Consider the following 16,123-nt stretch of genomic DNA (forward strand, 5'->3'; position numbering starts at 1 on the left):
GGGGGAGGGGGGGTGGTAGGCAAGGGAGGTACACAGGGCTGGGGGGGAGGTCTATGGGAGCGTGTATACACACGCTTACCCGAGGCAGCCGCCCCCGGCCCTGAGAGCTGGGTAAGGGGAGCGGAGCTGGCTGGCATACCTCATCTCCCTGCCCCCCACCCCTGCTGCTGCTAGGGTGAGGGAGCCCCCCAACTCCAACAGCCTTGAGTGGTTCCCAGCTACTGGACGATTGGGGTGGGTGTTGGTGTGATGGGGAAGGGGCCACTGTCCCACCGAGAGGCCCTGTCAGGGACACTGCCCACCCCCGTGCCATTCCCCAGCCTGTCAGGCCTGCTTCCCCCGCTCACACCGTGGGTTGAACCCTGAGTCTGGTGCCGGGGCACATGAGCCAGAAGAAGGGGAAGAGTGGCTCGGAGAAGGGGGTGCCGGCAGCAAAGGAGAAGATGGGCTCCATGCCCTCGGCCTCATAGAAGGTGATGCTCCCGCTGTCACAGTCCAGGAAGATGCCCAGGAGCTGGGGGCTGCGGCTCGGGGACAGGCTGGTCTTGGGGCAGGTGTGGGCGTGGTAGTGGCCCCTGATGAGGCGCACAGCCCAGATGCCCTCCTCCTGCTCCATGCTGAACCAGCCCTTCCTGCGCAGCGAGCCCCGTGCTACACCCAGCGTCCAGTAGGCCTTGTCGCCCGCCTCCACCTCCACCTCCCAGTAGTGCCGTCCCGTCCGCAGCCCCGCCACGCCCAGCACACAGCGGTACGTGTCGAAACGCTTGGGGTGGGATGGGACGGCCCAATGCGGCTCCCCCAGCCGCACGCCACGATGGTCCTTGGACAGCTCCAGGCACGCGTGGGCTGTCTCGGGGTCCAGAGTCACGTCCGCTGTATGGAGAAATGAGAGAGTCAGACCAGTGCTGCTGAGGCCTGCAGCCAAACACTCCATGGTCCAGGGACCACGTGGCCCCGCCCATGGGCCCTGGCGGCACCTCTGCCCTGTGGCCCAGCTCCCCAGAATACAGCCCCACACCACACCATGGTCCTACCCCCAAAACGGAGCTGCAGCCTCTGTATCAGGGCCACACCTCCGGGGTGTGGTCCCCTGCCCTAGCTAGCGGCACCGAGACCACTTAGAGATTAATGAGTCTGCTCTACAGCCTTAGCTAAGAGCCATGCGGCTCATGCATTTAGCTCCAGAGGTCACAGGTTTGATCCCACCGGCGAACGGGGTCTGTCGGTGTTACCCCTGCAATATGGCTCCCAGAAAGCAGCCTTATCCCATGCTGTGGATCTACCCCTCACTATGGCCCCATGCCCACACATCATGGCTCCCCACTTCAGCACTGTGGGCCTACCTCCCCTCATGTACAAACCACGCCCTCCCTACCTGCACGAGATTCTAAGGCCAGAAGGGATAACTGTGACAATCTAGCCTGGCCTCCTGTGTAACACAGCAGCACAAGACGTCCCTGAATTAATTTCTGTTTGAACTAGAGCAGATCTTTTAGAAAGAAAAAAAAAATCCAAACTTGAATTTAAAATGGCCAGTGATGGAGAATTCGCCACAGTTGTTGGTAAATTATTCCAGTAGCTATTCACTCTCGCTGTTAACAAGTCATGCGGTATTTACAGTCTGAGTTTGCCTAGCTTCAACTAGCAGCCACTGTATCTTGTTAGACCTTCGTCTGCTAGCTTGAAGAGGCCTCTATTATTAAATATTTGTTCCCCATGTAAGTACTTATAGACTGTGATCAAGTCACCCCTGAACGTTCTCTTTGTTAAGCTAAATAGACTGAGCTCCTTGAGTCTCTCACTAGAAGGCAGATTTTCTAATCCTTCAACCATTCTCACGGCTCTTCCCTGAACCCTCTGCAATTTATCAACATCGTTCTGGAATTGTGGACACAGGACTCCAGCTGCAGTCGCACCAGTGATAAACACAGGTAAAATAACCTCTCTACTCCTACTCAAGATTCCCCCGTGTATGCATCCAAGTATCATTTTACTTCCCCCTCCCACCCCTCCGCCCAAACACACATGGGGTGTATATTCTTCTGCTCTCCTGGGGATCCTCAGCAAATTCCATCCCGTGTGGTGTCACTCACTCTTGAATCTCTGTAGCATTTTCTTCATATCTAGGCAACGCTCAGGGAATTTGTATTTATTCTTCACTTCAGTGGGGATGGCTTCTGGCTCCCGCAGTTTGATAGTTTCAGCGCTACGGGGAGAAATGCCTTGTTATCTCAGCTCCCAGCACACCCATCCATAGCAGAAAAGGAACGGAGATGGACCATGGTCACCCACCTGATCAGTGAATGCCTCACACCCTGCAGAGGAGAAACGGAGGAGAATCAGTGTCTGCTGTGAAAAAGGCTTGTTTAGTGAATCCTAACATTTTCCATTTGGGGTTTTTTCCAACCTCCCTCCCACCCAGCCCAAATTTTTGAAGAAAACAAAATCTTTTTCAGCAAAGGGAAAAATCCCAAGTCATTTCCCAACCAATTCTACCAGTTAGCCCCATTTAACAGATGGGAAAACTGATGCCCACAGAAGGAAAAGTCACCCAGAGGCAGGCTGGGATTAAAACCCAGACATCCCACATCACTGCCCTGTACCTTACCCCCTTGGCCACCCAGCCACCTGTTGACACACCCAACACACTCTCACCTCTAGCAGCTCCACAGATGATTTCCGGCACTTCTCCTCCAGCTCTGCGATGAGTTTGCCCAGGGCAGAGCTCTGCTCCGAGAGGTCAGCTAGGTTGGCCTGTACTCTCTGCACAAAGTCCTTCTCTTCTGTTGCCAGCTTCTCTAGCAGCAGCTTCTCCTCCTCGGTCAGGAACTGGCGGATCTTCTCGAACTCTGACACGATGATCTGACGCTGAACCTGCACTTTCTCCTGCCGGGAGAAGTAAAAAAATCCAACAGGTCTAAGGGAAAACTAAGTGCTACTTACACACCAACCAGCCAGCCAATCTTTCCCTACACTTTTCTCATTGAAAATGGTTTTAATAACAGAGAAAGTGGGGAGAAGGGGGTGTCTCCCACCCCAATTTTCTCCAAATTGTTTGACCTCCCCCCCACTCCACTATCCAGGTTTCAAAAAGTGAAACAAAACCAGCATTTTTTATTGAATAACTGTACAGATTCCAAGGCCATAAGGGATCATTAGATTCTAGTCTCACCTCCTGCATAGCCCAGCCATTGAATTTCACCCAGTCACCCCTGACCTGAGTCCAATAACTTGTGATTGACCAAAGTGTTTTCCAGAAAGGTGCCCATCTAGATTCAAAGCCATCAAGAGATGAGGCATCCACCACTTCCCTTAGGAGTTTGTTCCAGTGGTTAATCACCCCTCGTGTTAATAACTTGTGCCTTATATCTACTTTGAATTTGTCTGGCTTCCGCTCCCAGCCATCGGCTCTTGTTCTGCCATTCTCTGCTAGATCAAAGAGTTTTTTAGTAGCCAGTATTTTCTCCCATGAAGGTACTTCTACACCACCATCAAGTCGCATCTCAGTCTTCTTCTTGAGAAGTTAAAGAGTTTCAGCTCTTTAAGTCTCCCATTGAATAATTTGAACCAAAGGGGAAATTTCACATTGGCTCAGAATGTAAAGAAGATCTTCATTTCATTCTGAAATTTCCCATCAAAAATCAGGAAAGGAGAGATGGGAAGGAAGAGATGGATCCAGGTAAATGCTTCTCAGAAACACTTAAAGTACAATGAAAGATGCATTTGTTTTGATGCCCTGGCGTGACCCCTGTGTGATGAATGAAGAGGAGGGGTAGCTCCCATTTATGGACACCCAGCCAGACAGTTAGCTGCAAAATCCCTGTTAGTAGCTGTTCTCTACTGGCTTTACCTGTAAAGGGTTAAAAAAGCCCATAGGTAAAAGGAAGGGAGTGGGCACCTGACCAAAAGAGCCAATGGGAGGGTTGGAACTTTTTAAAATTGGGAATAAAACTTTCCCTTTGTCTGTCTGTTGTTGTTCTCCGGAGAGAGGAGACACAGAGCAGCAATGCTGTAAGAAGCTAAACCAGGTATGAAAAATCATCAAATCATACCTAGGAATTACTTATCTGAAACCCCAGATATGTAAGTAGATCAGGGAATGTCTGGAAAGACGTGATTAGGGTTATTTCTTTTATTTCTTATTGGCTTGTGGACTCCTCTGTGCTAACCCCCAACTGCTTTTGTTTTGCTTGCAACCATTAAACTGGACCTCAGGAAAACCATTCTTGATGCTTAATTATTATATTTGCTCTTTTAAAATCTAGCAATAGCCTAAGTTCCAGGTGTATTTTCTTACTTTTTGTTTTTAATAAAATTTACCTTTTTTAAGAACAGGACTGTGTTTTTGTGTCCTACGAGGTTTGTGCAGATGTTGTTTAATTAGCTGGTGGCAACAGCTGATTTCCTTTGTTTTCTTTCTCAGCTCTTCCCCGGAATGGGGGTGAAAGGGCTTGAGGGTACCCCACAGGGAGGAATTCCCAAGTGCCCCTTCCTGGTTCCCAAGGGGGTTTTGCACTTGGGTGGTGGCAGCATCTACCCATCCAAGGTCAGAGAGAAACTGTAACCTTGGGAGTTTAATACCAGCCTGGAGTGGCCAGTATTAATTTTAAGAATCCTTGCAGGCCCCCACCTTCTGCACTCGACGTGCCAGAGTGGGGAATCAGCCTTGACATGGTGGCAGAGCGGTGGGATCATTTTGAACCTGAAGCACAGACCTCAGGATTTTTAAAGGACACATTTTACCTTTTAGCAGCCTGCAAAGCCAGGGAGTCCAACAAGCAGTTTATTTCATTTTTTTATTTTTTTTTGGTCGAGCTTCATGGCATCAGAATAGCTAGGCTAGAGTAAGGCAGCCCTGTGCATGAGGTTGAGGTCGGGCACTGAAATCCTAGAGAAACCAGTCTTCCCAAAGTGGCACGCCAAGGAGAAGACAGACCCAGATCAAGCCCAGACATCCAGCTCCATGACAGAAATTCTGGGAGGGGATGGGGGAACAAAGACTTCCCAGGAGGGAAGGGTCAGCCATCCCCCAACCAAGATCCCAGTGCCAGGATGGAGGGATGCCCTTAACTCAGGCCGAGTTCTAATTGAGGCAGAAAGGAATTTCTTCCTAGAGATGAAGCGCTTGAAAGCAGAGGACAGGAGGTGGAAGCGTAGACGAAGAGCTCGGAAGTGGAGGTGGAGACAAAGTGATTGGAGGTGGAAGCGGAGGGGAGGAGAGAGGCGAAGCGCTTGGTGGTGGAAATGGAGCTGAAGCGCTTAGAGCTGGAAAAAGCTACGCTGGATCAATCAGGTAGCCCTAACAATCCTTCTCCAAGTACCGCTCCCCATTCCAAAAAATTCCCCACCTACAAGGTAGGTGATGATACAGAGGCCTTCTTAGAAAATTTTGAAAGGGCCTGCCTTGGGTACAACATCCCTATAGACCAGTATATGGTGGAGCTGAGGCCGCAACTCAGTGGACCCTTAGCAGAGGTGGCAGCTGAAATGCCTAAAGAACACATGAACAAGTAAGAACTTTTTAAACACAAGGCCAGAATTGGGATGGGGCTAACACCCGAGCATGCCCGTCGGCGGTTCAGAGCCCTAAGGTGGAAACCAGATGTGGCATTTACCCGACATGCCTACCACATTGTGAAACATTGGGATGCCTGGATATCAGGAGCAAGCGTTAAATCTCTGGTTTTAAGTCTCTCCTAATGCAAATGGAGGAGTTCTTAGAAGGTGCTCCTGAGGAAATAGAAAGTTACATCCTAGATGGGAAGCCCAAAACTGTAATCGAGGTTGGGGAGGTAGCAGTTGGTGCGGATACCAGAAGGGGCAACCCGAGACAACACCCCACCATTGGAGTCTGCCTAAGGCCCCACCTCACAAGGAGGAGCCCTCCACACAGCCAGGGAGATGCCAGATGCCCTCTTGTCCCACCATTCCACTCTCCAACCACCCACCTCACCCCAGCCCACAGTCAGCTGGGTGATGCTTTAAATGTAATGAGCTGGGGCATGTGAAGGCCAACTGCCCCAAGAGCACCAGCCAGCAGCAACTCATCATCCTGGGGTCCCAATGAGAGCCTTCAGGCCCAGATGCCTCGCAAATACCCCCAGAGTGAAGGGAAACTGTGAGTGTGGGCAGGAGGAAGATTACTGCGTGGAGAGACACTGGAGCACAGGTGTCCACTATCCACCAATCCCTGATGGACCCCAAATTCATTGACCCAGAGGCCCAAGTGACAGTGGAATCCTTTAAGGCCAACTCTTTTAACTTGTTTACAGCCAAGTTGCCTGTCCAGTACAAGGGCTGGTCAGGAATATGGACCTTTGCAGTCTATGACGATTATCCCATTCCCATGCTGCTGGGAGAAGACTTAGCCAACCATGTGAGGCTAAACTGGCCTCCACACCTAACTCCATTCCTAAGCATCCTACAGGGACCCAGCAGACCAGAGTCTATGGCAGCGGTTGTAGATCCAGTTCCTGGGACCCAGCCAGAACCAACCCAAGAATCAGAAGTGGCAGAGCCCTCAGCACCAGAGCCCGTGCTTGCAACCCCACCAGAGTCAGGGGAGCCAGCACCAAAGGGCGCCAGAGAGCCTGCACCTGCAGCAGCAGCTCAACCATCGCAAGAAGCTCAACCGGAGCCTGAAATACAACCCAGTGCACCAGCGGAGAGCGGTTCACAGTCAACGGAGACACCCGCATCACATGCATCGCTTCCAGTGGGACCAAGCCCAGGTCCAGAATCCAGTGAGGAACTGATGTCTCCAGCATCAAGCGAGCAGTTCCAGACAGAGCAGGAAGCAGATGAGAGACTCAAGGGAGCTTGGACAGCAGCACAGAGTGACCCACCACCTCTCAGCTCTTCTAATCGGTCCAGGTTTGTTGTAGAAGGAGGACTCTTATACAAGGAGACCCTTTCTGGTGGGCACAAGGAGGACTGGTATCCTCAGAGACAGTTGGTAGTTCCAACTAAGTATAGGGTAAAGCTCTTGAGCTTAGCCCACAATCATCCTAATGGCCATGCTGGTATGAACAGGACCAAGGACCGTTTGGGGAAGTCATTCCATTGTGAGGGGATGGACAAGGACGTTTCTACCTATGTCCAGCCTTGTGAGGTGTGCCAGAGGGTGGAAAAACCCCAAGACCAGGTCAAGGCCCCTCTCCAGCCACTCCCCATAACTGAGGTTCCATTTCAGCGAGTAGCTGTGGATATTCTGAGTCCTTTCCCTAAGAAGACACCCAGAGGAAAACTGTACATACTGACCTTCATGGATTTTGCCACCCAATGGCGGGAAGCAGTAGCTCTAAGCAATACCAGGGCTAAAAGCATGAGCCAGGCATTGGCAGACATTTTTGCCAGGGTAGGTTGGCCCTCCGACATCCTTACAGATTTGGGGACAAAATTCCTGGCAAGGACCATGAAACGTCTTTGGGAAGCTCATGGGGTGAACCACTTGGTTGCCACTCCTTACCACCATCAAACGAATGGCCTAGTGGAAAAGTTTAATGGGACTTTGGGGGCCATGATACATAAATTCATGAATGAGCACTCCAATGATTGGGACCCAGTTGCTCTTTGCCTACAGGGATGGACCACATCCCAGTTTGGGATTTTCACCCTTTGAACTCATTTATGGCCACAAAGTTAAGAGGCCATTACAATTGGTGAAGCAGCAATGGGAGGGGGTTACATCTTCTCCAGGAACTAACATTTTGGACTTTGTAACCAACCTGCAAAACACCCTCAAAGACTCTAGCTCTTGCTCAAGAAAACCTGCAGGATGTTCAGCAAGAGCAAAAGGCCTGGTATGATAAACATGCCAGAGAGCGTTGCTTCAGAGTAGGTGACCAAGTCATGGTCCTGAAAGCACTCCAGGCCAATAAGATGGAAGCATCGTGGGAGGCGCCATTTATGGTCCGAGAGCGCCCGGGAGCTGTTAATTACCTCATAGTGTTCCCAGACCCTACCCTAAAACCTAAAGTATACCATCTTAATTCTCTAAAGCCCTTTTATTCCCAAGAAATCAAGGTTCTCCAGTTTACAGCCCAGCAGAGAGACGACGCTGAGTGTCCTGAAGGAGTCTACTATGAAGGAAAAAACAATGGTGGCATGGAAGAGGTGAGCCTTTCCATGACCCATGGGCGTAAGCAACAACAGCAGATCCAGGAGCTGTACAGCAGCTTCGCACCAATGTTTTCAGCCACCCCAGGACGGACTGAACAGGCGTACCACTCCATTGACACAGGTGATGCTCGCCCAATTAGAGACCAACCCTACCGGGTGTCTCCTCAAGCCAAAACCGCAATAGAAAGAGAGATCAAGGACATGTTACAGATGGGTGTAATCCACCCCTCTGAGAGTGCATGGGCCTCTCCAGTGGTTCTGGTTCCCAAACCCAATGGGAAAATCCAGTTTTGCGTGGACCACCGTAAACTAAATGTTGTAACTCGCCCAGAGAACTATCCAATGCCACATACAGATGAGCTACTGGAGAAACTGGGACGTGCCCAGTTCATCTCCACCTTAGACTTAACTAAGGGGCACTGGCAAGTGCCACTAGATGACCCCGCCAAGGAAAGGTCAGCCTTCATTACCCATGTAGGGCTGTATGAATTTAATGTGCTCCCTTTTGGACTGCGAAATGCACCCACCACCCTCCAGAGACTGGTAGATAACCTTCTGGCTGGATTTGGGGAATTTGCAATCACCTACCTTGACGATATGGCTATATTCTCAGATTCATGGGCAGAACACCTGGAACACCTCCAAGCTGTCTTCCAGCACTTAAGGGAGGCAGGATTAATCGTTAAGGCCAAAAAATGTCAAATAGGCCTAAACAGGGTAACGTACCTTGGACGCCAGGTGGGTCAAGGAACTGTCAACCCCCTACAGGCTAAAGTAAATGCTATCCAAAAGTGGCCTGTCCCTAAGTCAAAGAAACAGGTCCAATCCTTCTTGGGCTTGGCCGGGTATTACCAACGATTTGTACCACACTACAGCCAAATTGTCACCCCACTGACAGTCCTAATCAGGAAAAAACAGCCAAATGCAGTTCAGAGGTCTGAGAAGTGTCAAAAAGCCTTTAACCAGCTTAAAGCGGCCCTTACGTCTGACCCTGTACTAAGGGCCCCAGACTTTGACCAACCGTTTGTCATAACCACAGATGCATCCGAGTGTGGTGTGGGAGTGGTTTTAATGCAGGAAGGACCAGATCAACAATTCCATCCTGTCGTGTTTCTCAGCAAAAACCTTCTGAGAGGGGAAGCCACTGCTCAGTCTCAGAAAAAGAATGTTACACCATTGTGTATGCTCTGGAGAAGCTACACCCATACATTTGGGGATGGCGTTTCCACCTGAAGACTGACCATGATGCACTAAAGTGGCTTCACGCAGTCAAAGAAACTAACAAAAAAACTTCTTCGGTGGAGTTTAGCTCTTCAAGACTTTGATTTTGAAATACAACAACATTTCACGAGCCTCTAACAAAGTGGCTGATGCACTCTCCCAGAAAGGTTGCCCAGAATCAGCCGGGTAAAAAGGTCCCTGTAAGTCATTGTAGTCCTTGAAATGTAAAAAATACGGCTTAGTTCTTCATGAAATTATTAGTCAAATTAAAGGTGCATGTATCTTATTAACTCTGTTTCCTAAACCTCCAGGAAGAAATCCCAGCCGGTGTGGACCTGACCTGAACCACGTTGGCCAGCACTGTCTGTGATTTGGGGGGCGTGTGATAAATGAAGGGTGGGGAGGGTAGCTCCCTTTTATGGACACCCAGCCAGATAGTTAGCTACAAAATCCCTGTTAGTAGCTGTTCTCTACTGGCTTTACCTGTAAAGGGTTAAAAAAGCCCATAGGTAAAAGGAAGGGAGTGGGCACCTGACCAAAAGAGCCAATGGGAGGGTTGGAACTTTTTAAAATTGGGAATAAAACTTTCCCTTTGTCTGTCTGTTGTTGTTCTCCGGAGAGAGGAGACACAGAGCAGCAATGCTGTAAGAAGCTAAACCAGGTATGAAAAATCATCAAATCATACCTAGGAATTACTTATCTGAAACCCCAGATATGTAAGTAGATCAGGGAATGTCTGGAAAGACGTGATTAGGGTTATTTCTTTTATTTCTTATTGGCTTGTGGACTCCTCTGTGCTAACCCCCAATTGCTTTTGTTTTGCTTGTAACCATTAAACTGGACCTCAGGAAAACCATTCTTGATGCTTAATTATTATATTTGCTCTTTTAAAATCTAGCAATAGCCTAAGTTCCAGGTGTATTTTCTTACTTTTTGTTTTTAATAAAATTTACCTTTTTTAAGAACAGGACTGTGTTTTTGTGTCCTACGAGGTTTGTGCAGATGTTGTTTAATTAGCTGGTGGCAACAGCTGATTTCCTTTTTCTTTCTCAGCTCTTCCCTGGAGGGGGGTGAAAGGGCTTGAGGGTACCCCACAGGGAGGAATTCCCAAGTGCCCCTTCCTGGTTCCCAAGGGGTTTTTTGCACTTGGATGGTGGCAGCATCTACCCATCCAAGATCAGAGAGAAGCTGTAACCTTGGGAGTTTAATACCAGCCTGGAGTGGCCAGTATTAATTTTTAGAATCCTTGCAGGCCCCCACCTTCTGCACTCGAAGTGCCAGAGTGGGGATTCAGCCTTCACACCCTGCTAGACAAGTTTGCCCAGGGATGACTCGGTCCCTTTGGGAGTGGGGGGCTCAAAGAGGCTCACACCCTCAAGGGAGAGGGAAAGGTTTTTGAGAGCTAAGGAGAACTAGACTGGGGAAAGTTGGCAGGATTCCAGGTAAAGCAAATCTACGTGGAGACCTTTTGATGAGTCAGGGTCCTTCTCTCTGAAGTGCTTTGTCCAGATGGTTACAGACACACCGCTATTGCTATAAGAAGTCTGGCTACTGAATGGACCGTGGGTTGGGCGCTCCCCAAGGGAGAGCCCACACGTGCATGATACACCGGGGACTGCGGGGCAGGACCCGGTCTGAGAGTGGCAGAATCTCAGGATTCCACCCCACTGGCTCACAGCCAGAGCAGGGTGTCCTCAGAGAGCACAGGGGGACAGAGGAGCAGTGTCCCTGAGCCGTGACAGCCATGCTCCCCTACGTCTGTGCTAATGTGCTCCCGGATCCCCACAGCAGCTACAGCACATGTATGCGTCTAGTAGTGTCTGCTCCATCCCTGGGAGTCTGTCAGCGGAGAGGGAGCGTCTCTGTCTCAAAGCTCCGCTCTAGCTCAGCCAGGAGCTATTGGACCAGAGGCAGGAATTGCTGTGGGAGATTCTCTGGCCTGGGTTAGGCAGGAGGCCGGCCCTGCTGGCTTAGACATCTACAGTCGTTGCACTAATAAACTTAATCTTTTAGAAGGGGATGCTTTGGTGCCCTGGGTTCAGTCCCCACAGATCCCTGAGCCAGGGTCATCACTAAATACAGAAGGAGGCGCCCGTTAATACCTTGCTATTATTATTAATTCGTATCATGGTAGCAGCTGGGCCCTGTCGCACCGAGCGCGGCACCCACACAAGGCGACCAAGAGCGAGGCCTCAATAGGTTGTGGTTGAACTGGAGTGGATCTACCTTCCCACCAGGGAGACACTCACCTGCCATTCCTTGATCTTCCTGTTCTCCTTGGCCTCCAGCCACTTGGCAGCTTCCATCTCCTTCCTGAGCTGAGTCAGGGCTTGCTGGACTTTGGTCTGAGGGGGAAGAGCAGCACAGGTCAGGAGGGCATCCGGGAGGGCCGTGCACCTGCCACTGAGGTGCTGACCACTTCTGGCTTCCACCAGACCTGTGACCTGACCATGTAGAGGGGGTTGTAAGGCTGCTACTGCATCTCAGCTAATGCCCCCTGGTCTGCAAGCTCAAACAGGAACGGTGTGTGGTTGAAGATCCAGAGGTCTGAGATCAAGGGCGCTGGAACAGGGGAGGTCAGGGGGCCATGGCTCCCCCAATCTTTACTGGCCATAAGAACAAGTGATGGAGAAGGGACAGAGAGGAGTGTGTGGTGGGTGGGGTCTTGAGGGAAGGTGATGCAGGAGCGGGGCCTTGGAGGAAGAGGTGGTGCGGGGAAGGGGCCTCGGGGGAATGGGCGGTGTAGGGGCGGGGCCTCGGGGGAATGGCCCACATGGAGGCGGGGCCACAGTTCGGGAGCCTCTGGGCCCCCTCACTTTTAAGGCTCTTCCACCGCTCCTGCCTGGGATCAGTCACCAGGGGTGTCCCTTTGTACCAGTAAAGTGAGCCTATTAGCCACACACAGGCTCCCTATAAATGAAGCCTGTCCATAGATTTGCTTAGAAGTTCCCCTCCCCCACAAAGAAAAATGTTGTTGTTTTTTTCAGCATGGACGATGTTGTGAAAAATATTCATGTTTTTCCCTGAAAAGTTCCCTCGGTTGCAGTGAAGAAACCCTAAAGCCATTGCTTGGTCTATTTGTGTCAGAGCTGGGAACTGAACCCGGCCTCCTGGGGGCCTGCCCTGGGCATGGACAAGCAGCCCAACCCGCTGAGGAAAAAGCGTTTTCTCAAACACAAGAAAAGACTTGTAGCCCCACCTAAACTTTCAGCAGTGGAGAGGCGCCCCCAGCTGCACCTGTGATTAGCACCCAGCTCCCCAGCAGATTAGCACCCAGGAGCCCCTGCACCCAGCAGACTCTCACCCTGTATGTTTGGGCAGCCTCCTCCATGGGTGCCACCCTGTGTTCTCGGTGCTCTTGGGACTCCCGGCACACCACGCAGATGGCCTTCCCGTCCTCCTCGCAGAACAACTTGAGCTGCTCTTGGTGATGCTGGCAGAACGGCCCTGCCCACTCCTCTCCCCTCATGGCCCTCAGCTCCAGGATGGTCTTTAACATGTTGGCCAGCTGCCAATTGGGCCGGAAGTTGTCCTTCTTGAATTTCTCTTTGCAGACGGGGCACTGGACGGGGCGACAAGGGCTTTCCTTCTCACATGCCTCACAGTATCGGCTGATGCAGACCTGGCAGAAGTTATGCCCACAGTCAATGCTCACTGGCTCAGTGAAGCACTCCAGGCAGATGGGGCACAAGGCCTCACCCTTCAGTCTCTCCACAGGGTTTGCTGAGGCCATGATGCCGCTATATGGCAACGCCCTGTAAAACAGAGTGCTTATGTTCATGGCACACTCACAGAAATGAGATAAAAACATAAAACTCTCTTGCTGGAAGGTTGCAACGTGATGCTACTTTAATTCCTAGAATTCAGAATAACACTCCTCAAGAATCCCAAAACAGAGAGAGACAAAGCAGGCTGCTCCCTAAGGCAGTGAGGCCCAATTCATCCACCTTGCTCTTGGCTGGCTGGCTGCAGACTGACTGATCACACACTCCCCTCTAGAGCCCCTTAGTCTGCAAACAGGATCAGGAAAAAAAACATTCTTAAAGTGATAGCTTGCAATGAAAACACAGTCCTCAATACACCACACAAACCCAAGAGCTATTTTAGGGATCCACTCAAACTTGGTTTATAGAGACCCAAATTCTACCTAGGGAGAGGAAACTTCCTCTGAAGGTGTGTTATCCTGCATGTGTAACCCACCAGTCAGTGCAAGGCATTAGTCTATTACAGCCCAGCCACTTTAGCTCTAGCTATATGGACCCCATCACCAGAGTGTCGGCTGCCTCACTATCTTTATGAGTCCCTGTGCTAATCCCAGTCCTTCATGGCCCATGGGGAGAACAGGATTGCCTGCACTGCCCTCAACATGCTCACAACACATACAGCTCTGCACTAAGACAATGGCTGTAATCAAATATCATGCTTCAGGGTTACAGCCACTGAGGAGGTCAGGAAGGAATTATTTGTCTCCATGCACAGTTTGGCCAGATGTATTCTTCATTTCCTCTCCATCCCCCTTTCTCTGAAGCATCAGGGATTGTCCATAGCTGGAGACAGGACAGACTAGTGGTCGGAGGCTGTCTGAAGAATGCTTTCTAGCTATGTGGCTGGTGGATCTTGCTCCCATGCGCAGGAAGGACTGTTCCCCAGGTCAGATTAGCAGGGATCTTGGGGGTTTTCACTTTCCTCTGCAACATGAATCACCTGCCAAGACCACATGGGCATTTCTCACCTAATCAATTCCCTGCCATTGCAGGGGCCTCAGGGGCCCCTTGGTCTCAACTGTTCTCTGCCTGGGACACTCAGCTATTTAATCTCCCGAAGACTGAAATGCTTTAGTCTAATCTAAGTGATTGGGCTCAATACCGGGGTAACTGGGTGAGATTCTCTGGGCTAGGTTATGCAGGAGGTCAGACTAGATGATCTAATGGTTCTTTCTGGCCTTAAAATCTATAAAACAGCATTGTAGTGATATTCACAGCCCCCCGTGAGGCAAGGCACAGCTGTTACCCCCAGAACAGTTCACCGACTTGCTCAAGACCACCCGAGGGACCTGTAGCAGAGCAAGAATTGAACCCAAGTCAGCGGGTCCCAAGATAGCAGCACCCAAACCACTGGACCATCATTCCCCTCCCAACAGGAGTGCAACAGACTCATGCTTTTGGCTCTGCAGGCTGCTGTGGTTGGGCAAGATGCCAGCTACGGCACTTGCCCTTTCCCAGCACTGCCAGCTGTCACAAGATTGAATGCTTTTTTTCAAACCCTGACTCTTGCACTCCCCGGATTATGGGGGAATCTCCGGTTGCGTTTTTAAGAGTTTAAGAGTCAGCTGACAGAAACATGATGACCCTACATGGCACTGACCCTAGAGGACAAATAGACTAATTATTTTTTTTGAGGTCTCCTGATTTATGGGGTCCTTCCTCAAGTCAGCAGTGCCGTCTTCCTCTGACACAGCTCATACAGCCATGGGGCTGGATGGGGCAGTGCCCACAGAGAATACAGGATCATTCCCCTACCTGCTAGGACAACAAGCACAACCGCGGCCATCTTGTCTGGCTTGGGGGCGGGGGGGAAGGAGCAGGACTGTGCCGAACTAAAAACACCAACCTCCCCAGCTAGAGCAAAGGGGCCAGAGTTTGGAGCTGAGGTTGTAACAGGCTCACATCTGCTGTGCATTAGGCCCAGCAGGGGACCGCACCTGTCACATACAGTGACCAGCAAGGGGGGCCCACCAGCACAAAAGGGACAAGCTGGGGCGGGAGACAGAAATAATGTGGGGAAGACTGACCGTGGCAGGGGGAAGGGTGGAAGACAGGAATAAGGCAGACAGAAAGAGAAGGGCAAGGAGGAGAAATGGAATTCTTTACCTCCCCAAAAGCCTGGGCCATGTGCTCAGGTCAGAGCTCCAAGCTCATGGCAAAAGCTCCCAGCACAAGGTGAAGCCAGCAAAGTGAACTTTGTCCTTCCTGCCACTTTCTGTGCAGAGGGCGTTCCCGGTTAGGGCTGCTGGAGCCTCCAGGCATTATTAAAAATCATGTCGTATGATTTAACCTCCAGGAATACGTCCAACCAAAACTGGCAAGCAGGAGCGGGCAGATTGTGCAGGAGGAGGGGGCATGGGGCAGCAGGCACCAAGAAGGGCAGAGGGTGTCTCCCTGAACGGGGATTATTAGTGCCAAGACACAACCACAACCCTTGCTGGTGTGAATCAGCTGTTATTCCACTGGAGCCAATGGGCCAGATCAGCTGTAGCGCTATTGATGTCAGTGGGCCAGATGCCGACTGGGTGTGAATTGGCCATCACTCCTTTGGAACCAATGAGGCCAAATCCCCAGCTGGTGTCAATCATCCATAGCTCCATTGGCATCAATGGGGCCAGATACCCCAAAACTGGAATTTGTAATAAAAAATTTTAATGAAAACTGATTTTTAAACTAGTTAATTAATTGCTGTTTGAAATGGAAAGTCTCTTCAGTTTTCAGTAATTTTTTTTTAAAGGTAGAAAATTTCAGTGCCCAGTAATAAGACTGTTGGATAAAATTTTTTGATATTCAGTTTCAAATAAAAAAACCCGACACAATGTGGTTTCCAAAAATGAAAAGGTTTGGGGGTTTGCATTGAAAAACTGGGCGGAAAGGGGAGGGAATGGCTGGAAATTTTGACTTTTTTTTTAATTTCTTGTGAAAAAAATTGGTATTTTCCAGCCAGTCCTTGTCTTATTATTAATATTTATTGGTATTGCAGTAGGTTTAGAGGCCGTAGGTGTGGTTCAGGGCTA

At 50.4% G+C, this 16,123-nt stretch overlaps 1 protein-coding gene across 2 annotated transcripts; it reads right to left on the bottom strand.

Annotated features, from left to right (window-relative positions):
* Positions 1-276: 276 nt before the first annotated feature.
* On the bottom strand, positions 277-15,290 carry LOC311522465 (E3 ubiquitin-protein ligase TRIM58-like). Of its 2 annotated transcripts, none has more exons than XM_084631836.1 (7): positions 15,213-15,290; positions 12,647-13,097; positions 11,592-11,687; positions 2,656-2,886; positions 2,293-2,315; positions 2,094-2,206; positions 277-873 (listed from the first exon to the last, which is right to left on the bottom strand). In XM_084631836.1, exons 2-7 carry the CDS (start codon positions 13,073-13,075, stop codon positions 344-346), a joined length of 1,422 nt encoding a protein of 473 aa, XP_084487962.1. In that variant the 5' UTR covers positions 13,076-13,097; positions 15,213-15,290; the 3' UTR covers positions 277-343. The 2 variants fall into 2 exon arrangements, with proteins under 2 accessions (XP_084487962.1, XP_084487963.1); XM_084631837.1 differs by having other exon boundaries at positions 12,647-12,964; positions 15,213-15,270.
* Between the last annotated feature and the right edge of the window lie 833 nt (positions 15,291-16,123).

This window comes from Lepidochelys olivacea, assembly GCF_965140295.1.
Source record: "Lepidochelys olivacea isolate rLepOli2 genome assembly, chromosome: 6".
Classification (NCBI taxonomy): Eukaryota; Metazoa; Chordata; order Testudines; family Cheloniidae; genus Lepidochelys; species Lepidochelys olivacea.